General features: G+C 55.4%; 2 protein-coding genes across 5 annotated transcripts; one reads left to right on the forward strand and one right to left on the reverse strand.

The window, feature by feature from the left end:
• Positions 1-1,229: 1,229 nt before the first annotated feature.
• LOC116941623 (uncharacterized) lies at positions 1,230-9,088 on the forward strand. The gene is made up of 4 exons (XM_076060226.1): positions 1,230-1,249; positions 1,686-1,919; positions 2,557-2,719; positions 3,492-9,088. Exons 1-4 carry the CDS (start codon positions 1,230-1,232, stop codon positions 3,783-3,785), a joined length of 711 nt encoding a protein of 236 aa, XP_075916341.1. The 3' UTR covers positions 3,786-9,088.
• Positions 9,089-10,849: 1,761 nt separating this feature from the next.
• Positions 10,850-25,459, reverse strand: CLCC1 (chloride channel CLIC like 1). Of its 4 annotated transcripts, none has more exons than XM_076062903.1 (12): positions 25,264-25,458; positions 23,484-23,688; positions 22,558-22,674; positions 21,495-21,602; positions 20,223-20,474; positions 18,991-19,131; positions 18,052-18,148; positions 17,753-17,850; positions 16,943-17,089; positions 16,163-16,453; positions 15,245-15,790; positions 10,850-12,041 (listed from the first exon to the last, which is right to left on the reverse strand). In XM_076062903.1, the coding sequence occupies exons 1-12, from the start codon at positions 25,299-25,301 to the stop codon at positions 11,880-11,882; spliced, it is 2,202 nt and encodes a 733-aa protein (XP_075919018.1). In that variant the 5' UTR covers positions 25,302-25,458; the 3' UTR covers positions 10,850-11,879. The 4 variants fall into 4 exon arrangements, with proteins under 4 accessions (XP_075919018.1, XP_032812081.1, XP_075919029.1 ...); XM_076062914.1 differs by having other exon boundaries at positions 11,903-12,041; positions 15,208-15,790; positions 25,264-25,459; XM_032956178.2 differs by having other exon boundaries at positions 11,904-12,041; positions 15,295-15,790; positions 25,264-25,453.
• Positions 25,460-25,801: the final 342 nt, after the last annotated feature.

Genomic DNA, 25,801 nt, shown 5'->3' on the forward strand with positions numbered 1-25,801 from the left:
CGCAAATTCAAAAAGATCGGCACCTTAATCCTCGCGTCGGCATCCACCACCAATAATCACCCATGTCTCTCTCATCTCTCTCTACCCTCTCTTCTCTCTCTCCGACAGCGCGCTGAGGCGCCAGGCCTCCCGGCGGGGCCATGGGGCCTCGGCCGTGGGGCAAACCCCCGGGGCGACGGCCGCCACCGCCGCCACGGCCGTCACGGCCACCACGGGCGGTGACGGTGACGGTGACGGTGGCGGTGGCGGTGGCGGTCCTGGCCCTGTTGGCCGGAGCCACGCCCACTCTGGCGGCTAGACCTCGGCACGCCGCCGTCGCAGCCGCGGCGCTGGCGTCTGTCCCGGCCGGGGGAGGAGGACGACGAGGGGGAGGAGGAGGAGGAGGAGGAGGAGGGGACGAGGTTGGGAGGGTGGAGGAGGCGAAGGGCGCCCTCGCGCTGTGCCGACCGGCGCCCCCCTGGAGGGACGCGGACGGCGTCGACCCGATGGGGGACCACGCAGGCTGCGTGCGCGTCCTGGCGCTGCTGGCGGGAAGCTGCCGCCTTTGACGATCGCAGGCCGTGGAGTGAGTGCTCTTTGGTTCTATTCGGTAAAGTCACGTAGGTACAAATAAAAGAAGAAAAAAATCACGACGTTTCGGCCACAACACAAGTGGCCTTCATCAGGTGAAGGGACTGGACTGTCCAGAGGACAGCGTTGGAGTGAAGACAGCCAAGCCCAGGTCGCGTCCTTTAAGCTGTGTGGGAGGAAACAAAAAACGCCTTGACAAAGGAATTAGCATAACAATGATGTACTGGACCGGCATGGTGGGGGGGGGGGGGGTTTACATAATGTTGGTGTGAAGGGAAATAAGCTGCTGTGAAAGTTTGGGATACCACTACTTGAAAAAATATACTGTACCATTGAAAACTAGTTTAATGTTTGGTTTGATTTAGAACATCTTTCCAATGATTTTCTTAATTTGAAACCATCCTCTCGGTTGAAATTATGTCTGTGTTTGTAAATCTGAATTGCCTCGTGGACAATCTCTGGAGTGAGTGGTGGTGGTGGCGCAATTGGGGGAGTCGCGGGAGTCGGGGGACACAAAGCAAAAAAAAACGATCTCCCCGTGTAGCCTTAACAGACTGTCGGGGCAAGTGCTGTTAGCGAGCACCTATGAAGGCCGGCACGACACACGAGGGGGTGGGTGGCCAGCACCACGCTCGGCCGCCTTTGTCTCCCCAGTTGCGATGGTCATACGCCGCACTAGGTACTCATTTAAGGCTGAGTCGACCTCGGGGTGGCTCAGGGCTGGTTCGGATATTTGTCCCTGGTGCTGGCCTTGCACGGGAATTGAACCCACGAAGGGGGCCGGGTTCGCAGCGCGCTAATCGCTACACCACTGCTCCCCAAACACACACACCCACACACGCACACATGTACACACACACACACGTGAACACACACCCGTGTACACGCGCACCTACACACGCGCACACCTACGCATGTACACACGCACGCGCATGCACACCCACACACACGGTACACCCACACACACGTACACACCTATGTACACCCACACACGTGCATACACACGTACGCGCACACGCACATCCACCCACGTACACCTACACACGCGCGCCCACACGTACACCTACACACGCGCGCCCACACGTACACACACGCGCGCACACACGCACACGCAGGCTGGACAGGCTGCGCGCACGCCTGGACGCGCGCGGCCTGAGCGACGTGGCCTACGCGCTGCTCAGCGAGCACGGCCCTCACTCGCGCTCCTCCGCCCGCCGCCTGGCACGACGCCTCCCCTCCTCCGCCTCCTCGTCGTCGTCCGCGGTGACGGCCCACGCGCAGGCCTCGTCCGGGCCCGACCTGTGGACCCTGCTGGGCGGGCAGCGCAACGACATCCTCGTCTACGACAGGTCGAGGAGCCGGGGGTGGGGGGGCAAGGGGCGGGGGGGGGGCTCTCGATGGGCACACCGCGTCCAGTAATTACCGTGCACGTGCGCTGGTTGATTTGTGGGTGCTGCGGTGGTGATGGTGGTGGGGTGGTGGGAGCTGGTGCAAATGCACCAGCCTTGCCCCAGTCATCCTCAGTTCATCAACACATAGCGCCACCTGGGTCTGTCCCGTGAACCTCCTCCTCCTGCACCTAGCCTGGCACAGCAGTCAGCCCATGGCATCACCTGGGTCTGTCCCGTGACCTCCTCCTGCACCTAGCCTGGCACAGCAGTCAACCATGTCCAGTTGGCCGCCGGGCCGAGTGTCCGTGAGTGTCACTGTCACGCCTGGTATGCCGCTATAAATGTCCACACGGTGATGATGCTGATGCAAAGCCCACTTCGTTGACCTGTCATTTGTGACGGCCAGGTTGCTTCTGAAAAAAAAAGAGCCACGCAGTTCAGTGGGGCCTGATTACCTGATAGCAAAAAAAAAAAACTAAGCTTAAATAGTTTAGAGTTGCTTTCATCTTGAGCGGCTCCGTCAAAGCGTCTCCCCCCTCGTGCGTCTCCTCCTCCTCATCATCATCATCATCCACCTCCTCCCTCCCCCGTGCAGGTGCGGTCGCCTCACGGTGCGCCTCTCACTGCCCTACTCCTTCCTGGACTTCCCCTACGTGGAGTCGGCCATCGTGGCCACCCACACCAAGGAGGTGTGCGGGGCCTGCCCGACCAGCAGCGAGGCCCCCGGCAGCGCCGACACCGCCACCGCCGCCCCCGCTGTGAGTGCCGTCACCGCGATCGTTCCAGCCGAACGATTTATATATATATACGTTTTAATAATATTATTGTTTTCGCCTGCAGCCCACGCGTCCCCGACGCGCGGGGTGGTAGCCGTCGTCGTAGAAGACGCATTCGTGAAAAGCGCAGCGCGCCGAGCGAAAACGACGTGCCTGTAAATAACGTAACAACGATAAAAGTTCGGCGAGAAGCGACGTCACTACCACGCACACCGCGCGGTTGAGGTGGCGTGGCAGGTAACTGAGGGTACACCGCCGCCGCCAGCACGTTACCGTGTTGTTCCGCGTGTACCATTTTAAGAAAGTAGTTGTTGACCACTCAGAAACCGCGTTATCGCGGTCGTGTGAAAAGTAGTTCCCTAACGGGATGGATTACATCGCGTGAATATTGATGTGTCGTTAAAGCCGCCACCGCGGCCAATTTAGTGACGGGGTAGTGTCACGTAAACAAAACGTGCCCCAACTCGTTGCTGGTTCAGCACTAATCGGTTGTCGCGCGTTGGAGAGTTAAACAGCATCTACGGTTCGAGTAACCGTGACGTTTCGCCGGTAATCACGACCACCACCAGCATCGTCACCGGAAGAAGGACCGGCATCACAGCGGGAAACGGGGAACGTGTCGCAGTCGCGAGCGCGAACACCGCAACCGGCGCTTATAAGCGAGGACTCGCGCCCGCGCACGGTAAATCGCTCGGTCGCCACGAACCTTCCCGCCCGCTCTGCCCCGGCCCCCCCCTCCAAAAAAAACCCGCAGGACGTCGCGAAGGTTCGCCCTGGCGACGGCGGCGGCGACGGCGGCGGCGGAGGAGGTGGGGAGGGGCGGCCGGCGAGCGTGGACTACGACTGCAGAGACGACGACGATGACGACGACGACGACAAGAAAATCGAGGCGCACGGAGAAGAAGACGCCGAGACGCGCGGCAAGATCGACGCGCTGAGACGGCAGCTCAAGAAGTCAGAGCCGCCTCCAAACCACCACCACCACCACCACGGCCACGGCCACGGCCACCACCACGGTCACGGCGGCGCCGGCAGCGGTAGCCGGTGACCGCTGCTGCCCGGTCGCGTTCGTTTTGGCTACCGGTGAGCGATGGAGCGCGCGGGCGGCGGCGGCGTCGGCGGCGGCGGTGACGTCGCGTGACGGTGACACTGACGGACGTTCGGCCCGGCGGCCAAAGCACCGCCGGGCGACGACGGGGCCGGCGCCGCCGCAGTCGTCGCGAGCGTTAGCTGACGGTGCCTCGGGGCGACGCACCTGCCGGCGTCGTGCACGTGACGGGCCGGCGGCGGCGGCGGCGGCGGCGACATCGCCGCCACGGAGGAGGAGACGTGACAGTGACGGCCCCGGACGGCGGACGTCGACTGACGTCGGACGGACAAGCGGCTGCGGTCGTGACGCTGAGAGCCGGCGCCGGCCGCCGGGCGGAGCGAGTGACGGTGAGTCGCGGAGTGACGCGGTGCCGGCGGCGGCGGCGGCAGCGGCGGCGCCGCACGGTGCTCCGAGTGACGGTGACGTTGCCGGGCGCCGGCAGCGCGGGACGAGGAGGCGGTGGAGGGAGGCGGCGCGGGCGACTGAAGGTGACCGGCGGGCGACTGACGCCCGCTGGCCGGCGACTGTAAGAAGGAATGAAAGGCGGCGACGAAGGGCTGACGGTGACTGACGAGTGACTGACGGGGAAGGAGGGACTGCAAGTGACTCACCAGTGAGTGACAGGCGGGAGTGAAGGACTGAAAGTGACTCACCAGTGAATGACAGGAGGGAGTGAAGGAGTGAAAGTGACTCACCAGTGAATGACAGGAGGGAGTGAAGGAGTGAAAGTGACTCACCAGTGAGTGACAGGAGGGAGTGAAGGATTGAAAGTGACTCACCAGTGAATGACAGGAGGGAGTGAAGGATTGAAAGTGACTTACCAGTGAATGACAGGAGGGAGTGAAGGAGTGAAAGTGACTCACCAGTGAATGACAGGGGGGAGTGAAGGACTGAAAGTGACTCACCAGTGAATGACAGGAGGGAGTGAAGGATTGAAAGTGACTCACCAGTGAATGACAGGAGGGAGTGAAGGATTGAAAGTGACTCACCAGTGAATGACAGGAGGGAGTGAAGGAATGAAAGTGACTCACCAGTGAATGACAGGAGGGAGTGAAGGACTGAAAGTGACTCACCAGTGAATGACAGGAGGGAGTGAAGGACTGAAAGTGACTTACCAGTGAATGACAGGAGGGAGTGAAGGATTGAAAGTGACTCACCAGTGAATGACAGGAGGGAGTGAAGGAGTGAAAGTGACTCACCAGTGAATGACAGGAGGGAGTGAAGGAGTGAAAGTGACTCACCAGTGAATGACAGGAGGGAGTGAAGGAGTGAAAGTGACTCACCAGTGAATGACAGGAGGGAGTGAAGGAGTGAAAGTGACTTACCAGTGAATGACAGGAGGGAGTGAAGGAGTGAAAGTGACTCACCAGTGAATGACAGGAGGGAGTGAAGGATTGAAAGTGACTCACCAGTGAATGACAGGAGGGAGTGAAGGAGTGAAAGTGACTCACCAGTGAATGACAGGAGGGAGTGAAGGAGTGAAAGTGACTCACCAGTGAATGACAGGAGGGAGTGAAGGATTGAAAGTGACCCACCAGTGAATGACAGGAGGGAGTGAAGGAGTGAAAGTGACTCACCAGTGAATGACAGGAGGGAGTGAAGGATTGAAAGTGACTCACCAGTGAATGACAGGAGGGAGTGAAGGAGTGAAAGTGACTCACCAGTGAATGACAGGAGGGAGTGAAGGACTGAAAGTGACTCACCAGTGAATGACAGGAGGGAGTGAAGGATTGAAAGTGACTCACCAGTGAATGACAGGAGGGAGTGAAGGATTCAAAGTGACTCACCAGTGAGTGACAGGAGGGAGTGAAGGACTGAAAGTGACTCACCAGTGAATGACAGGAGGGAGTGAAGGATTGAAAGTGACTCACCAGTGAATGACAGGAGGGAGTGAAGGAGTGAAAGTGACTCACCAGTGAATGACAGGAGGGAGTGAAGGATTGAAAGTGACTCACCAGTGAGTGACAGGAGGGAGTGAAGGATTCAGAGTGACTCACCAGTGAATGACAGGAGGGAGTGAAGGAGTGAAAGTGACTCACCAGCGAATGACAGGAGGGAGTGAAGGAGTGAAAGTGACTCACTAGTGAATGACAGGAGGGAGTGAAGGAGTGAAAGTGACTCACCAGTGAATGACAGGAGGGAGTGAAGGAGTGAAAGTGACTCACCAGTGAATGACAGGAGGGAGTGAAGGAGTGAAAGTGACTCACCAGTGAGTGACAGGCGGGAGTGAAGGAGTGAAAGTGACTCACCAGTGAATGAAAGGAGGGAGTGAAGGAGTGAAAGTGACTCACCAGTGAATGACAGGAGGGAGTGAAGGACTGAAAGTGACTCACCAGTGAATGAAAGGAGGGAGTGAAGGCGTGAAAGTGACTCACCAGTGAATGAAAGGAGGGATTGAAGGACTGAAAGTGACTGACCAGTGAATGAAAGGAGGGAGTGAAGGACTGAAAATGACTCACCGCTGAATGAAAGGAGTAGACTAGTGAATGAAAGTGACTAACTAGTGAATAAAAGCGAGGAGCGGGCAAGGCTGTGGCCGGGGGAGGGTGGGGGGTCACCCGGGTGACCCTGTGCCTGAGTGCTGGCCTCCGACCTCTGACCCCGAGCCCGCGGCGCCAGACAACTAAGCCGCCCCTCCGTTCTCTTTGAATCGGGCGAGATGTTAACTCCCTCGCCTGGCATGCAGGAGGTTGTGAGTTCAACCCCGACCCCTGACGGCAGACGCCTGCTGTATATTTGGAGTTTGCGTGTCTCTCTCTCTACCCACGTGGTCGCTTGGATTTTTCTTCCAGGGTCTTCGGGGTTTTTTTTACCCCCCCCTCCCCCCATCCGCATTCGTAGAATCGACGTAAATTCGTTGGCGGGCTATCATTTATTTGACCCGGGAAGTCCCCACTTGAGCTACGCATAGCTCGTTTCTTCAGAGGCGAACTTGGCCAAGACACAAACGATCGCCCAGCGAAGCGGGCTCAATCGCTCGCGCGGAAATTCAGAGCGGCCGCCCGAATGCTCTCCGATGCTCTCCGCCGTCCATTCGGAACGTGGGAAGGCAACCGGAGGCGAATCCACACGTCCACGGGGCAGAGAGATCGATGGAGAGAGGCCAACGTCAGGTTGGGGTCGGGATCGAACCCAGAGGGAACCTCGTGCACACCAGGCGAGGGTCGATCGCATCTCGCCGCCGCTGCCGAGCGAATTCGCGAATGGGTTGGAACGAGCGGGATGACGGCCGGACGAGCGGACGGACGACTCAAAAGCTTGGGTGAAGTTTTTGGGAATTTATTTTTTTATTATTTTGCTGCCCCCATTCGGTTACCCGGGGTTAGCCCCCCCCCCACTCCTTCATCCCCACCCCCCGCGGGGGTCGCGCACATGAAGGGGGGAGCAGAAACTACGCCGTAGGGGCTTTCGCTGGAACGGGGGAGCGGTCACGGCGGGGGTTGGTCTGTGGGAGGGGGGGGGGGCGCCCTGGGTTATGGGCAGAGTGGTCGAGTAGGGCCACGCACACACGTACACACACGTGCACGCACACGTACACACACACGTACACACACGTGCACGCACACGTACACACACACACACACGTACACACACGTACACACACACACGTACACACACGTGCACGTACACACACGCACACTCACACATGCACACACGCACGTACACATACATGCACGTACGCATGTGCACGCACACATACATGCACGCACGCCCATACACACACGCATGAACACACTTACACATACACACACATACACTCACACACATACACTCGCACGCATATACACGCACGTGCACATACACGCAAGCACGCACGCCCATACACACACCCATACACACCCATACACACACGCACGTGCACGCACACACACGCACGCCCATACACAGACGCACGCACGCATACATACGCACACGTACTCACACGCACGTACACACACACGCACGTACGCACGCGTACACACACATACACACACGCACGCGTACGCACACATACACACACACGCCTACATACATTCACGCACGCACGTACACACATACCTCACGCATATACACACGCACGTACACGCATGCAAGTACATACATACACTCATGCGTGTGCACACGTACACACACACGCACGCACATACACACCCGTCCATACGCACATGTACACACGCATACAACGGACACGCACACACAGTATGTGACCGAAGGTCGATCTGTTTTTTATTTCTTAATGTTGATCTTGTTTCCTAGTTATAGTTCGCGCTGTCGGGTGCGAACCGTTACTCGTGTTGTGAGAGGCTGTCGTGGGGATTGTGTACACACACACACGCACACACGCAAGCGTCTCACCCGCACGCACCCGCGTGCACACGCACACGCATACACAGACACACAAACCCGCACGTGCCAGACACACATGCGTACACACACACGCGCGTACACACACACACGCGCGTACACACACGCGCACGACCGCTCCCCACGACAGCCCCGCGGACGACGCGACGCGTACAACTTGTTCTTAACTATCTCTCTCTAGTCTATGAAGTGGTTTAAACATTTAAAAATAAAATGATAATCGGCGATAACGACGGCTTTCTTCTCGCCCCCCCCCACCCCCATCGTGGGGGTGGGGGGGGGGTGGGGGAGGTCACACCAAAATTGGGCGCGAGCCACGGCGGCTAGGAGATGTTAACTCCCTCGCCTGGCGTGCAGGAGGTCCGTGGCTTCGACGTTCGATTCCTGACCCCCCCACCCCTCCCCGCGAGACGTTGACCGCCCGCCTCCGGCCTGGGTTCGATCCCCGGCGTGTGGCGGGCGGCGGCGGCGGGGGGGGGGGCGAGAGGAACCGGTGAGAGGTAGCGCCGACACGTCGCGATCACGCGTGCCGAGGATGAACCCCCCGAGCGGACGGTCGGACGGACGGACGGACCAATCGACTGAACTTGACGGACCGAACGCTCGAGGTCGGGCGGGAGCGAGGGCGGAAGCGACGGCACCGGCGACCTCCCCACGTGCATGAAGGGCTCCCGGGAAAAGCGCGACCACGTTACCGGGACTCCGGATGGCGACGGGCGAATCGCGATGGGCTCGCCGTGCCGCCGCGTCCACCGAGGTTGTGGCGGTGGTGGGAGGGTGAGGTTAGGAGGGGGAGGGGTGGTGATGAGGAGACGCGTGTGGAGCCTCCCACCGCCGTGTGTGGTTGTGTGTGCGAGTGGTTGTTTGGACTGTGTCGGTGGGGAGGGGGCCTCAATAAAAGCGTGAGACGGCCGAGAGCTTTGGTTGAGCGCGTGTTTATTTCACGGCGCGCTGGCGTTGTTTGTTGGTGTTGTGTTGGTTGCGTTTTTTTGTTGTTGTTGTGTGTCCCTGTGCGGTCGTGTCGCGGTTAGCGTGCTGCGCAATGAACCTTGGCGAGCCGAGTTCGATTCCTGGTCACGGCCAACATCAGTGACGATTATCTGAACCGGTCCTGGGCCTCCCCTATGTCGACTCAGCCTCAAATAAATACCTGGTGCGGTGTGTGAACATCGCCACTAGGTATAGCCATGGAAAGCTTCTCGAACCACGTGGTCAAAGATGATGTTAAATAATGTGGGAGCCAGTGGACATCTCTGCCGCACCCCAAGGTAAATAGGCAATGGCTCCGACTCCTGGCCATGTAGCTCTACCCGGCCCTGCCCACCATCATGAAGGCCCTTTAATGATTGTGAGCAGAGAGTCAGGGACTCCGAAAGCACAAAGAATTGCCCACAACTGTGGCCTGTTGATGGTATCATAGGCCTTTACCAGGTCAATAAAGCAGAGGTATGGGTCTTATTGGAATTCCCTACACCTCTGCTGTAGCAGATTGGACAGTGAATATGGCTTCCGTGCGGCACCGCCCTGATCTGAAACCACATTTGGGCTCCGCAAGCCTCTCCTCAACGTGCATGGGCAAGGCGATGTTGAATAAAGGACCTTTCCCGGCACAAGACTAGACACGCACATATATAAAAACATATATGATAAAAATGCATATATATCGATCTATATTTACAATCTGTAACCCCAAAAAAACTTCTAATGGAAGCACTCATATATATTTACGTAATCTAACATAAAAACCCCCCCTCTATTATGGATATCGGTCGCGAAAGACTAATATTACGTGTTTAAAATAGCTTCTTGTTTATGAATTCCTGGCTACCGATTGGCTGGTGGGGTGGAATGACTCGATCCGTATTCACCGCCTCTCGGCAGCAAGTTGAGATCACTCAACTAACGACACCACCCACTCCCCATATTTACAATCCCGATCTTACCGAACTATTAAGAGGAACCTATTACAAGCGTGGCACTTTAACACGAGTAGTCGTAGTAGGAGGCTTTCGCTACCAATATTACCCGCGAGGCTGCCGTTGGGTCAGATCGCGTGAATGTGTCATTAAACCCGCCACCACCTCCTGACACCGCCGGTTAGTAAGGGAGTTCGTGTCACGTCAACGAAACGTGGCCAATTCGTTACCGGTACAGGACTAATCGCTTGTGTGTTGGAGTGTAAAGCCACAACATCTCAAATCCGAGTACTCTCAAACACACAACCGACGTGCTGTACTAGCAACGAATTGGCAAGTTTTGTTAACGCGACACAAACCCCCTTACTAATAGGCTGTGTCGGGTGGTGGTAGCGGGTTTAACGGCACATTCACGCGAGTACTCACCGCGGCTCGGCAGCGAGTTAAGATCGCTCCACTAACGACACCACCCCCCACCATATTTTGACTTAGAACGCGTAAATATGAGTCGTTAAACCCCGCCAAGATCACCCGACACAGCCAATTGGTAAGGGGTTTGTGTCACGTAAACAAAACTTGCCAATTCGTTACGAGTTATCATCATGTGTGGCCTCTCAAAAAGAGTTGATAGTTCAGTGGGCTTCACTTGGTAAAATAAAAGCTTCAAGCGGTTTCGTTTTTAAATTCTTGTTTGCATCCGTGCTTTCGCTGTGCTTTCTAAACGATCGCAACTTTACACCGCACGACGCTCGCACGCCGTCATTGCAGCTCATTTCTCTTTATTTAACACACAATACATATACAATCAGACAAATTTACAAAGATTACAGCTCTTCATTTTACTCTTTTTAGAAAAAATATTGCAGAGCCACGGTCGCGTAAAAAAACGGCGGGTGGACTCAACGCCGTTCCTCCCAAAGCCCGCCGGGGGGTGCCGTCACGAGCCCAAAGTCCACCTCTCGCGTCAGCCACGTGGCTGACACGGGAGTCCCCCCCCCCCCCGGGCGCTGCTCGTTATCGGCTGACGGGTTTCACGACCGCTCCCGGCTCGAAGTACAAAATAAGGGGCGCTCCGAAAGTTACGCGTGCGGATCGCGTTGGCAGGCTTTCAAAGCTGTACGTTACGCTCGCCCGCCCGCCCGCCCGCCCGCCCACGTGTCTCGTCGCACGCGTCTTTGTGGGTTCGTTTCACGGGATACCTTGCGAGTTACACGCATTCACGCTTCTCGTTCGCTTATTCACGAAGCCGCAGGCGGAGGGCAGTCATAAGGTTGCGTCTCTCTCCGAGATGGATGTGTTTCCATGAACTTGCGGGCCCCCCCCGAGCCGCTTGGGGTCCTACAATTTCGCTTGGTTTGTCAGTACGGTACCCAGTGTGTCGCCCCTGGTGACGGCCGGTGGTGCTGCCTGGTCATGGTCACGTGACCGAAACTAAACAAATGTTGGCATTTTTCTGACGGGAAAAAATAAAATCTGAGCTGACCCAGCAGATCAGATATGGGCGAGGTAGTAAACATCTCTCCACCGTGGCCGCCCCCCTCTTGCTATCACTCACCGGCGCTCAATAAAACACTCGCTCTTTCATTCGTCTCTTCCTTTTCGTTTTCTAGTGGCCACTCGCTCTATATCCCACTTTTGTTTCCGCACCATCATTCATTCTCATTCACTCTCCCCAGGCCTCATTCGCTCTCGTTCCATTTTCCCTCTCTCTCCCGTGTCACACTCAAAATATAACACACTCACCCCCCTCTCTTTCTCTCCCCCTCTTCCTCCGTGTTTCTCTGCTCACTCTTTAGCCGCGGCTGCCGCTGCTTGATTCGTTCATTCCCCCGCCTTCGCTCGCCGCGTCTCCTCCGTGCGGCCGTGCGGGCGACGTGGGCGGGAGATGCCGCGCGCCCACGATCACAAAGCCGGAGGCGACCTCCTCTACCACCGCCACGTCAACACCGGCGCCCTGCAACGAGACGGAGCAGCGCCACGCCATGAAGTCACACAGACACACAAAGACAAAGACCCCCCCCCCGCATAGCCTCAACAGATTGTTGGGGCAAGTGCTGTTAAAAGAGTGGTGGCACCTATGAAGGTCGGCACGGCAACACGAGGGTACGTGGGGGTGGCCAACACCGCCCAGGTACTCATTTGAGGCTGAATCGACCTAGGGGAGGCCCAGGACGAGCTCAGATATCCGTCACCGGTGTTGGTGGCCATGAGCGGGCATCGAACTCGGGTCGCCGGCTTCGTAGCGCAGCGTAGCGCTCACCCGCAACACTGCCCCGCTACACTAACGCTCACCCGCCAGTGTGGTGAAGTTTGGTCAAACAACGGCCAGCACGTTGTGGGGGCTGAGGTGTACGCGCGGCGGCAGCGGTGGATTGACAAAATGGCATATTATCATCGTTAGAAATATTAAATAAGTAATATTAAAAAAAAATATTAAACCACGCTTTAATGAAATGTACCGTACTAGTAACGGCAGAACTCCACGACTCCAGAAAGTGGCCCCTAAGCTTGCCATAACGTAAGGGAGCCGTGGTGATTTACAGCCAACGTTAGTTGAGCGTGGACAATTAGACCCAAGCCGAAACTTAACATATAAAAAATTATATATAAGTAAATTTTTTTAATGATAGAATATAGTATTGTCATCAGTCTGACATAAGTATACCAAGTTTGTGGTCGATACCACATTGGGAAGTGGGTTAAAATTGAGTTACAAGATTTGAGGATACAACAGCGACAGACAGAGTGAGTTAATAAAAAGCGTGTAAAAATTGTCGCGTTTAATAGATATTTGTTGGGCAGTAATCGGAGCTGACAAAAGTTGCCAGTTGAGATGATTTCTCTTCTGTTGCTCCAGAGCCAGGGGTCGGCAACCTGTGGCTCGCGAGCCAGATGTGGCTCTTTTTGATGACTGCATCTGGCTCGCGAATAAATCTCAGCTGACATTGCTTAACATGATACGACTTATAAGACTTATCATGTTAAGAAATGTCAGCTGAGATTTATTCGCGAGCCAGATGCAGTCATCAAAAAGAGCCACATCTGGCTCGCGAGCCGTAGGTTGCCGACCCCTGCTCCAGACGGACAGTTTATGAAACGGAAACCGCAAGGAGCTCCAGGGGACGGAGGGCGCTGTAACCAAACTCCGCGCGCTCGGCGCTCAAATTCTGCTCTGAGAGCGACGTGATTTGGGGAACGTTGAGCTTCTTTCGCACCGTACATGGCCGAGAGCGTTAATCGGAGGTGCATCGTCGAGTCTACGGGCAGTGTTGAGTCTGTGGGTAGTGTTGAGTCTACGGGCAGTGTTGAGTCTATGGTGCAGTGTTGAGTCTACGGGCAGTGTTGAGTCTACGGGGCAGTGTTGAGTCTATGGTGCAGTGTTGAGTCTATGGGCAATGTTGAGTCTATGGTGCAGTGTTGAGTCTATGGGTAGTGTTGAGTCTATGGTGAGGTGTTGAGTCTATGGGCAGTGTTGAGTCTATGGTGCAGTGTTGAGTCTATGGGTAGTGTTGAGTCTATGGGTAGTGTTGAGTCTATGATGCAGTGTTGAGTCTATGGGCAGTGTTGAGTCTACGGGCAGTGTTGAGTCTATGGGTAGTGCTGAGTCTATGGGCAGTGTTGAGTCTATGGTGCAGTGTTGAGTCTATGGGCAGTGTTGAGTCTATGGTGCAGTGTTGAGTCTACGGGCAGTGTTGAGTCTATGGTGCAGTGTTGAGTCTATGGGCAATGTTGAGTCTATGGTGCAGTGTTGAGTCTATGGGCAGTGCTGAGTCTATGGGCAGTGTTGAGTCAATGGGTAGTGTTGAGTCTGTGGGCAGTGTTGAGTGTGTGGGCAGTGTTGAGTCTGTGGGCAGTGTTAGTCTATGGGCAGAATGTACGTGTGTATGTTGAACTTCTTTCGCACCGTACACAGCCAACCGTGCTAATCGGAGGTGCGAGGGGAAGGGCAACTAACCTTGAGCACAAAACAACAAAAATAAAAAAAACAATTACGCTCGTGAAGTAATTGGCAATTCGTAGCGAGCACACTATTGCACTGGCAGAAATTCATAATCGCAAATGTTTGTTTATATTGGACTGGCTTGACGACCTGGCTTCGCCCGGGACTTGGATCCTTATCTTGGATTAATTCAATATTCCCTGATATTTCACTGAAAAACCCTGAAAAAAAGTTGATGCTTGCAAGAAAGAAAAAAGGCGAAACAAATAAATTTTACTAAATCGGATGTTTTTCACTGAAGGAAATGCAACCTTGACCCACTTATTCGTTAAGGTCGATTTAGGCAACTCGACGTGGCGAGCTGAACATTGTCGCGTTCCCTTAGAAATTCCAGACAGCAGAAGCTGTGCAAATTCCATCACGTCAGAGCTCAGCGTTCGAGAGTTTTTGCTGCTTCACACAAACAGATGCATTTTCTGCTTGATATTTAAGAGCGAGCTGAAAATAGTCGCGTTGACTCAGAAAATCGAGACGGCTACGCCGCGCATTTGTGCGGGATACACGGCCTACGTGGAGGGTTTGGGGGGGGGGGAATGCGTGACATCAGCAGGCACACTGCGCGACGCTGGCGCATGCGGGTAACATCAGAGATGTGACGTCACCGCTCACTTTCCGTGCAATATATTATATCCATTATTGCGCCCCCCCCCACCCCAAAATACAAAAGTCTATTTTTAGACTTTTTGCATTGTGTACAGTCTGGAAGCTACCCACATGCCAAATGTAAAGTTTGTAGCATGTTGGGAAGTATGCTAAACATTTCGAACACACATATTCACCAATTTCCCTTTTTATATATAGAGGAGGAATCCGATCAGCCATGACAGATGTCCAGTAAGCGGGGGCACGGTGGGGGGTCAGAACGTTACAAATTTACCGTGGACAGCCAAGCCGGGTGTCACTCGAAAGCCGGGTGAGAAAGAGGCTGGGCGGGGGCGCTGCTTCAAGTGCCCCACCCCCCCCCTAAGAAAAGGTGCAAATTTAACGCCGGCCGCGATCGTGCAGATGGAGGTTGGCTGCCATGGAGGAGCGGTGCCTACGCCGGTGGAAGAATATCCCAGAGCAGGAACCCCCCCCACCCACACCACCTCCACCTCCTGGATGACCAAGAGAGACTCACTAATCCCTTGCTGATCTCGTCAAGGAGCGCAATTCACCATCGCGCAAACACCGCTCATCCTCGCAGCGGCAACGGCATTTGACCAACCACTTTGCCGTCGCGCGAGGGCGGTCGCGCTGCCGCCGTCGCCGCCGTCGCCGCCGTCGTCGCCGCCGTTGTCCCGTCGGCCCAGGGGTCGCCGGCGCGGGGGGCCGTTCTTGGGCTCCCCGAAGGTCACGGGGAGCCCAAGAGAGACGGGCTCCGTCTCCTGGACAGGCGCCGAGTAATTCACGGAGCGGAACGCGTCCGGCGCGGCATCGCCCACCTCCCCCCCGCCGCCGTCGTCAGCGCCCAGCGCTTCTGCCCCACCACCCGGCGGGTCCCTCGGTTCCATCCGTCGTTCCCTCTCTCTGCCTGGCCCATCCCGCAATTTTGCCGGTGCCTCTCTCAATTTAATCGGTGGTTCCCTGTTTCCATCCGGTGCTTCCCTCCCTCCGCCCACTGCTTCTTTCCCTCCGCCCACTGCTTCCCACTCTCCGCCCACGGATTCCCTCCCTTCACCCGGTTCTTCTCTTTTGCTGACATTTCTCCTCCGGAGCGCTGGCTGTCACACCATGGGGGTGGTGGCAGAGGGGGAGGGGGTAAGGGGGGTGGCAGAGGGGGCAGAGATTCAGGTGCAGTTTTCGAGCGGCTCCTTGCGTCTGCGACTAGACTGAGCGATTTAACTGCGGCCGACTATTTGAGTCATGAGTACATTTCGGGCTAGGTCACTGGCGTAGTGATGCCACATAGCTCAGTGGGGCCTCTCACCTGGCCAATGGAAATCAATTAGTCCCCAGTTCGCCGCCAATGAGAAGCTACAACCGTCTGTGAGACCACAAGCCAATCAGAACCACCAAATCTATCGGAACCAAGCTCGCAGCCAATCAACGGCTCGTTAACCTTAAGACTTAAGCGCGACCTGCGACTCGGTCACCTGCGGCTCCACGTCCTGCACGCGATCTCCTCCTCCTCCACCTCCTCCTCCGTCCGGTCGCTCTTCCTCATCCAACGGAGGCTCCTCCTCGGCCTCCGCCTGGGCCCCCGGGTCGCCCCTCGCGCCGATCTCCCGCTGCCGGGCCCTGCCCCCGGGTGCCGCCCTCAGCCTGGGCGGGGGCCGGCCCCCGAGCCTAGGCGCTCCTCTGGGCCCCTGCGGCTCTTCGTCCTCCAGCATGGGCAGCCTCACCCTGGGTTGCCCCCTGCCCTGAGCCATGCACCAGAACAAGCCCTGACAAAGACGACGACACACGCACGCGCACAGGTTTTAGATCAACGAAGCGTTCTTCGAAGAAAGGCCCGCAGAGAGGGGGCTAGTGGCCTCAGCCTTCCTGGTTGGCTTTTAGTGCAGCCCCTTCTGACGTGCGCCCCCACCGTTTCTCCGTGTCAACCAACCTCCGTCTGCACGAGCGCGGCCAGCGTTTCGACTGACTGTTAAAATGTTGACGTAACGGTCACGTTCACGTTATATGCGTGCGCGCGATAGCGCCAATTTCGGCCAATCCGAGAAGCTCGTTAAGTGGGGCCGAGCCACGCCCTTAGCCAATCGGCGACGCCAATTGGAAACGGCTAACAGTGGTTTTCGTGGAACGCATTAAAAACGTTAACCGAGGGACTACTGCGTAAACGAATATTAGTGATTCTGAATTTTTGGCGACGGTGCCGCCGCGTGTTTATTATTAATATTTATTTATAAATCTATATTTTTTGCGAGCCGTACGGCGATGCAGGTCATGATGATGACGGTGGCCAGCAGCTGCAGGTGCAAGGGCAGGTTGCGGTAGGTGGCTCGCAAGAAGTCGCTCAGCGCCTGTCCAAAGTACTTGGCTGGCTCCAGCACAAACGTCACCAGCGTGACCATCAGAGCCTGCGCAGAGACAGAAGAGAGAATGGTCGGCGGCGCTGGCGCCGGATTTATTAGGGAGGGGTGGGTATAATGAGCCATTTCGTTGAGCTATCGTTTGTGATGGTCAGGCCGCTTCTGAAAAAGAAGGTAAGAGCTGAGTGGGCTTTATCTGGTTAAGATAAAAAAAAGTTTAGTTGTTTTTTTTAGCAAAATGCTTTCCTATTCTTTGCACTCCGATTGTGTTTTTTTTTGTAATAGGTTTTCCCCTTTTTTCTGGCAACAAAACAGGTGTTAAGATGTTAAAACACCAAACTGAAACCTTTAACAAGGAATTATGTCTGCATTAACCACAATGCTTGTGGTCAGAATGCAAAAGGTTTCAGTTTGGTGTTTTAACATCTTAACACCTGTTTTGTGGCCAGGAAAAAGGGGAAAAAGCTATTATCATATTTTGGTACTGGCAAAGGAGGTCCCATGATGTGCTTTGTTTTGTATCATTCTTTTTTTGTATGTTGCAACGTGCTCACCCTGCCCCCACCCACAAATAAACATTCTCGATCCCGATTAATTCAGCGCAAACTGGGCCCACGTTAAACCACACGGGGGCACCCAACACAAACGAGCGGTAAACATTCCGACGATTCCGACGATGCCGATTGCGGTCGTCGCAGGGTGGGAGCTCACCTTGGTGGGCGGCACCTCCAAGAAGGGGTCCACGATGAGGTCACGGTGGTAGGCGAAGCAGGGGTCGTCTTGCAGCGTGAAGGTCTGGCGGCTCCACTCTGCGCGCATAGGGGTGTGGAGGGAAGGGAAGGGAGCGGAAACCCGAGGGTACCGGGCGAGAGGGTGATAGGGGGTGAGGGTGAGAGTAAGGGATGAGGGTTTGAGTTATGGTGAGAGGGTCCTCCCTCCCCCGCCCCCCCACACCCGGTCCCACCACGTGCGTGCCCCCCCGCCCTTCCCGAACAATGCTGGGATCTCACCTGCGAGGCTGTCGAGCCAGCTCCTGGGCTCGCTGCCCGTGCACTGGGCCGGCGGGGGGTTCAAGATGAGCCGCGCCTGCCGCTCGGCAAACGCCACCTGCGGCGCGATGAGACGCGAGCGTCAAGGCCGGGCTTGAACGTCGCGGACCCGACCACCGCGTCCACCCGCCGTGGCCACCCCCAGCCTGACTCCCTCCCCTCACAGAGGAGGAGCGGGCCCCCCCCCCCGTGAAAGCAGATGCCCGCTCCTCCTCCGTACAGCTCACTTCTGCTCGCTCCCTTCTCTCTTCACTCCTCTCTTGGCCTGGTCATTCTCCTCCTGCCTCATTCTCCCCCTCTCTCATCCCCCCCCTTCCCGCCTCCTCCCTCATTATCTTCCTCCTCCTCATTCACCTCCGTTGCCCTCCTCCTCTTTGTCACTCACGGGGACTTCCATCCCTGCCCCCCCCTCCCACCCCCACCCGCTACCCTTCTGCGCAAGTGACTCTACTCTCCTTCCCGTGGTGAAACTTTTTTTAACCGAAAGCAAAGCATTATTGTAACTATCATTGTCATGCTCGCAGCAGCAGCAGCGGCTTTTGGGCGGCCGTCGAACATAGACGGTGGTCACCGCGCATCGCGCGGCACTTCCAGATGCGCTTCTGCGGCCGTCTGGAATGCTCTTCCATTCGATGTTAGGAAGGCACTGGAGCTATACACTTTTTAATCTTTCTTTAAATATAATTTCTTTAGAACTGTCCTTCCCCTCCTCCTGCATCTACCGATTAGCTATGGTTGGCTACGTACGATGCGAAAGAAGTTCAACGTATATACATACATCATCATTTGGATAGCATTAACAAACTAACAGATTCCGAAACGCAAGTGTGAACCGCCGCGCCGAGGGCAAACGACACCGCCTCGTCGTGCAATCGAGCCGGGCGGCGTCGGCACGGCTACCTTGTACAGGTGAAGCCAGGTCCAGGGGATGCTGAGGAAGAAGATGACCAGCATGAACCTCCACATCTGTGTCAGCCAGGACACGTAAGACCACAGCTCCGTGGCGACGATCATCACGACCGCCAGCAGCGCGACCAACACCTTCGCACGGCACGCGACGGGACGGCACACGGCAACTTAAGTGCAACGATCAAGCGTCGTCAATTTTTGGCAATGAGCGAACGCGAGCGAGCGTTCAAGGCGCGTTTTTTGTAAAAAGGCACAATGTGTGAATTGGACAAGGTTCATGAGGAATTTAATTAGGGCTGCGCGGTGGCTATGAGACGTTAACTACCTTGCCTGGTATGCAGAAGGTCGTGGGTTTGACCCCGACACCTGCTCTACATTTGGAGTTTGCGTGCCTCTCTCCTCGTGGTCGTGTGGATTTTTCTCTGGGTCCTCTTGTTTTCCCCTTCACATTTAAAATCGATGTGCGTCTCGAGTATCTGGCTACTGCTATAAATGTCCACGTGTTAAGCCGCTTCGGTGAGCTATCATTTGTGGCCAGGTTGTTTCTGAAAAAGAGCTATACAGCTCAGTGGGCCTTACCTGGTAAAATAACAAAAAATTGTTTCAATCATTTAGTTTTATTATCGTTATGCGTGTTTACCCAGGAACGACTCGCCCGAGTCTCATGACTGTAGAGCGATCAACAGCAGTTAATTATTTCGTGTGACATTTATTTAATCATAATAATAATGATTTACATTTGTAAGGCGCATTTAATTCGTTGATCCCACCAATGCGCCACCGGGTATTGAGAGCAGCAAATAAACAGAACCAGCTGGGTAAATGGCGAGAAATAGGCGGGGGCTAAAGGCCAATTTACCCACTCACTCACTCAATCGCTCACTCATTCACTCACCCACTCACGTACTCATCAACCAGCTGGGTAAACGGCCAGCATTAGATAGGGGGGGGGGGGAGGTGTGTGAAGGCCAATTTAAAGAGGTGATTATTCAAGACGAAACTTAAATATAGCTAACACGACTGTCTTCTCAGCAAAGGCGCAAGTGTTGTTCCAAAGTTGGGAAGCTGCACCCTCTCATTCTAGACTCACTCAACCGCGATCGCCTCTCCTGCCAACGCTCTCTCCCTCGCTCTCTTTCATCCTCACTCTCGTTCTCTCTCTAACTCGCCCCCCCCACCAACCTCCCCCCCTCTTCCCCCCCCCGCCCCCCGGGTCGCCTCACCCACGCGACGGTAGCCGCCTCCACTCCGAAGCTGTTGGCGAAGCTCCAGAGCCAGCGCTGGGGGTCGTGCTGGCGCAGACGCACGGGCGCCCTCTCCAGCAGCGCCGAGACGGCGTGCGCCGGGAACTCCCCGCTGGCGGTGGCGGTGGCCCCGCCGTTGGACTCGAGGGTGAAGGCGGCCAGCGCGTGCATGTCCTCCAGACGCACCTCGAAGTGCCCGTCGTAGTGCAGCTCCGGCTCCGAGTCGCTGGGCTGTGCCCGGAGCGCCGACGCGAGAATCGGCCCGCAAGCGCGGGGGGGCGGAGATAGAGGGGGATTGTTAAGTTTGGTTGGTTGGTTGGTTAGTTAGCGAGTTAGTTAGTTAGTTACGGAGGGTGCGAGGTGGAGGGTTGCGGGGAGGCGGTTCGTTAATTTTAGTTTAGTTAGTCATGGAGGGTGCAGGGAGGGGATCGTTAGTTAAGGAGTGTGCGGGTGGGGGTGGGGGGATGTCATTTATTAGTTAGGGAGGGTACGTTGCGGTTCGCTAGATATTTCATTACGCAGGGTACGAAGGGAATCGTTAGGGAGAGTGCTGTGGGGGGGTGGATAATTAATGAGTTAGGGAGGGTGCGGGGAGGTTCGTGAGTCTAGTTACTTAGTTACGCAGGGTCGCGGCACAATTAGAGCCCCTTAGCGGCTTCGTCCACGGCCGTGCGTCCACGGCTGAGCGATCGGTTGCGCAGCACAAGGACTTCCGTCGTCTCTGGTGGCGGTGCCCACGCTCTTTACAGCAGTCTCACCGTTTTTCAACGGTTTCACTTAACTTGGTTCCTCTGTTTGTCTGTGTCAAATCTTGTAATCAAAATTTCGTCTACTTCCCGTTGTCCAATCAATTCCACGTTTTGCACACGTACTCGGATTCGGTGACACTGCATGCCTGTATCAAAATCGGCATCAATTAATTCGCTACTTTAAAGCAATTCACATGTTGTATGGACACCTTACTATTTATATATATATATTTGTGTGTAGGTCAAAAACGCCGCGGTCCCTAAACTCTGGAATCGGCTCGCACAAAAAGCAAGCGCCGCGTATCTCAGGCGCCACTGACGTACTTCTCGACCGCGAGTTAAACGAAGTTGTTAATAAAACCGTTGTTTAAAAAAAAAAAACTTCTTTTAAACGAGTTTATTTTCAGTTGTCTCCATCCTCCCCCCTCCACCCCCAGCTCCACCCCCCCCCCCTCTACTCTCTCCACCCCCACCCCCCCTCCGCCGGAAAGCCGTGCCTCACCTGACCGACGCGCGCGATCTCCTTGAGCAGGCGGCGCAGGTAGCGAGTGAGCGTGGAGCGGGCGCGGCTGTCCGGGTCCGGCGCGCGCTGCCCACGGCACTCGTGCAGCTGGGGCACGGGCGGGGCACGCGGGGGAGGGAAAGACGTGCGCCGCTTAATCACGGGTTCACTCACTCGTTCGTCACGCGCAAGTCGGCGAACGACCGTTGCGTCCAGGTGTGACCTCGAGCGACAGCCATTGGCAAACAAAAATCTGCTCTTGCTGCCGTAACCGGTATAGGTGTCTCGACTGATTTGTTTGCTCCGCGGATCACGGGGGCGGGGGTCGGGGGTCGGGGGTCGGGGGTCGGGGGCGGGAGTTTGCGCATCAAGAAAGGGGAGGGGGGGGGAGACCCTAGGCCTGTGTATGCGGTGAATCTTTAAGGCAGTGGTTCTTAACCTATACTGCAGCCTTGCACCCCTTTTGGTTCTCAATCGTAGAAAAAAGTCTAATTTTAAAAAAATACGTAGGGTTTGATGAAACAAAGTAGTAGTTGCTTATGTGCCCGTGCTTAGTTTGTGTTTCGATGATTTACCTACTAAAAGAATCTGGCCACGTCTCGCATCCCCCAGGAGGTGCGTGCACCCCAGGTTAAGAAGAACCACTGCTCTAAGGACTGAAGTGCGGCTCTTGGTAAAAAAAAAAACAAGGCTCTTCTTGTGAATTTGGTTTCCGACCCCTGACCTTAAAAGTCCAGTTCACTATCGAAGTCCGGTGTGCCATGGACAGCGGTCTGCAAACCTGCGGCTCTTGAGAGCCGCGTGCGGCTTACATTATCTATAATCATTATCTATCAAGGACCACCGACTCGTATTCACGTGCGTTGCGGCTCTCAAAGTGTCCATTTTTTTACCGAATTCGAAGAAATAAATACGGCTCCTCTTGTTGTTTCGATTGCCGACCCCCACCCCTCCCAACCTTGCCTTAGGCGGTCGCAGATGCGACGGTGACGTTTCTGACCAAGCCAAAGCATCGGACGTCTTTGGGAATGAACCGCGGGTCGGAAAGGAGGCGTGCACTCACTTCGTTATGGCATCGCTTGTCCTCGTCCGCCGCGCTCGTCTGGGCGAGGCAGGAGGACAGCTCGTCCACCACGGAGAGCAACTCGTCCTGGAGCTTCTGCAGCACCTCGTCCTTGGCCTGCAAGAGCACAGAGGCCTCCAGCACCTCCCTCACCACCTCCCTCAGCACCTCCTCAACACCTCCCTAGCACCTCGCTCAGCACCTCCCTCACCACCTCCTCACCACCTCCCTAGCACCTCCCTCAGCACCTCCCTCACAACACCTCCCTAGCACCTCCCTCACCACCTCCCTCAGCACCTCCCTAGCACCTCCCTCAGCACCTCCTCAGCACCTCCCTCGCCACCTCTTCAGCACCTCCCTCAGAACCCGCCTCAGCACCTCAGCACCTCCCTCAGCACCTCCTCAGCACCTCCTCAGCACCTCCCTCGCCACCTCTTCAGCACCTCCCTCAGAACCCGCCTCAGCACCTCAGCACCTCCCTCAGCACCTCCCTCACCACCTCACCACCTCCCTCACCACCTCCTCAGGACCTCCCTCAGAACCTCCTCAGCACCTCCTCAGCACCTCCCTCACAACACCTCCCTCAGCACCTCCCTCAGCACCTCCCTCAGCACCTCCCTCACCACCTCCTCAGCACCTCCCTCAGAACCTCCTCAGCACCTCCTTCACAACACCTCCCACACCACCTCCCTCAGCACCTCCTCAGCACCTCCCTCACCACCTCTTCAGCACCTCCCTCAGAACCCGCCTCAGCACCTCACCACCTCCCTCAGCATCTCCCTTACAACCCTCCACCCACCTTCCTCAAGCACCGTGACGATCCTCAACACCTCCTCGAATACCCAGCACCGCCTCGTCGTCAAAACCTTACGACACCCCCTTCCCCACCCCCACCAACCCCGCACCAGGCCAGTGGGGACCCTGACCTGCGCGGTGCCCGCCGTCTTGCCATCTCCACGGCGCATGGTGCGCGTGGTGGGGTTGTAGTTGACCATGTCCATGGGGTCCAGCCAGTCGTCGGGATAAGGAGGATCGGCCGCCACGCTCACCCCGCACGCGCACGCCAGCACGACGCACGAGGCGGTCAGCAGCAGCCACATGGCCCTCGCCATCTTCCGCCCCCCCATCCCCCTGTGAGAGTAAATGTTTGTTATTTATTTTCAACTTTTGTTCCAGGCAAGGCACCACTGAGCTATATAGCTTTTTTTTCTTTCCAGAAACGACCTGGCCACAAGTGATAGCGCGAGGAAAGCGGCTTATCATCGCGTGGCAATGTATAGCAGGAAAATCATCTGAACGCCCGTTTCTAAATGTGGAGGACAAATACTGGGAAAATTCAAACCCACGACCTCCTGTATACCATGCGAGGTAGTGCACGCGTCACCACCGCGGGGCATGCTAGGAGAGTGAGAGTGACACGTGCGACACGTTACAGGCGGGCACAAAGGTCGGCTGGCAGGCAGGCACGTTGGTAACTCTCGTCCCTCGCAGCAAGAAAGGCCTGGATTCGATTCACGATTCCCGACCAGGGCTACTTTGCTATGTGGGGTGCCGCGGTGATGATCCCTACCCTGACGACCCTGCTGTATATTTGGAATTTGCGTCTCTCTCTCTCTCTCTCCCCCGTGGTCGCGATTTTTCTCCGGGTCCTCCGGTTTTACCCTCCACATTTAGAAACATGGGTTTAGAGTATTTGGCTGCTATAAATCTTCACATAAGCCACTTTGTGAAGCTATCATTTGTGGCCAGATCGCTTCTGAAAAAGAGCTACATAGCTCAGGGGGCCTTACCTGGTAAAAAAATAAAAAAGTTGACTTGTTTTAAGTTAATAAATAGGTCAAACCCGGTCTAGAGTTGACTTCCTTCGACAGAAGCTGCTGAATAGTATTGTATTGGTCTGGAAAGCCATTAGGCTGTTGGACTAAAACATATCTAAATTTAGACTTCACGAGCAGCGCGCGTATTTTGTAATTGACAGTCCGTCCGGATATGACGTCCTGCCAGCCAGCAAAACTTAAAAAAACACCGCATAGAATGTGGAGATACACAATTAAGTCCTGCTATTTGCTTCATAAATGCCATTTGCTTGGTCCTATCTACGCTCCCAGTGGCTACGGTCCCCGCCTTCATCAACCCACGCTGACCAGCGTGGTGAAGTATGGTCAAATAACACCCCACGAACTCGTGTCAGCACTGGATTTAAGGGGGGGGGGGGGGGTTGTGGGTTTGTGTGGCCAAGCCTAGCAGTGGATAGACCATGGAGGGGGGGGGGGAAGCTGATGACTGGGATTTTTTGCACACAGCGTTGGTGTACGGTGCTATTTCAGGAATATTTTGATGTTTTTTTTCCTGGATTTTCTGTTTGCACAGTCACGTAGTCACTTTAAGATGTTGTTCTTGTTCATGTTTTTGTTTGTTGCGGTTGCACACGATTCAAGAGCCGAATGAGCTCACAGGGCTATACCGAAATAAATATAAACTATGAAACTATGATTCGGGGCCTACCGGTAAGAGGAAAGCCTCTTGCCCGCTAACCCGAACGCCTGCCGATTCGCCTCACGTTTTATTTTTTTATTTTTAAAAAGCAGCGGCAGCAGCAATCGTCGACAACAGCAGATACCAACAATAATCATCTTAATAATGAGAACAATAATGAGAAATGACAACATCGTTAACATCTCGCGGGGGGGAGGGGGGTTAACTCACCAACAACTCCGTACGGCTGAGCCAGATCGTGACGTCATGGGGATGGGGGGGGAATTATCCGTGACGTCATTCTTGAGCTTCGATGTAGCTTTAAATTGTGTCGAGATACGATGGAGCTCGCGATTACGTCATTGTCGAGCTACGATGGCGCTCGCGATGACGTCATAGCTGAGCTGGAATGTCGCTCGCAATGACGTCATTGTTGAGCTACAATGGAGTTTTAAATTACGTTATTGTCGAGATACAATGTAGCTCGCAATGGAGTAATTGTTGAGTTACAAGGCAGCTCGCCATGACGTCATTTTTTGACCTACAATTTAGCTCTCCCCTTATGAATTCCTGCAGTCACGACAGCTTTAAGTCAATATACGCTACCACTCCCCTACTCCTGACGCGGTTGTCTGGGCTTGGGGGCCGTCCATAAATGACGTCACGCACTTGGGGGGGGGGGTCAGACATTTGTGACGATGTGTGACGAGGGGGGGGGGGTTGAGAAATGTGACGTCACATCAAAATGCGCAACTTTAAATAAATATAG

This window comes from Petromyzon marinus, chromosome 1 (genome assembly GCF_048934315.1).
Source record: "Petromyzon marinus isolate PM22_M1 ecotype Great Lakes invasive population chromosome 1, UKy_Petmar_22M1.pri1.0, whole genome shotgun sequence".
Classification (NCBI taxonomy): Eukaryota; Metazoa; Chordata; class Hyperoartia; order Petromyzontiformes; family Petromyzontidae; genus Petromyzon; species Petromyzon marinus.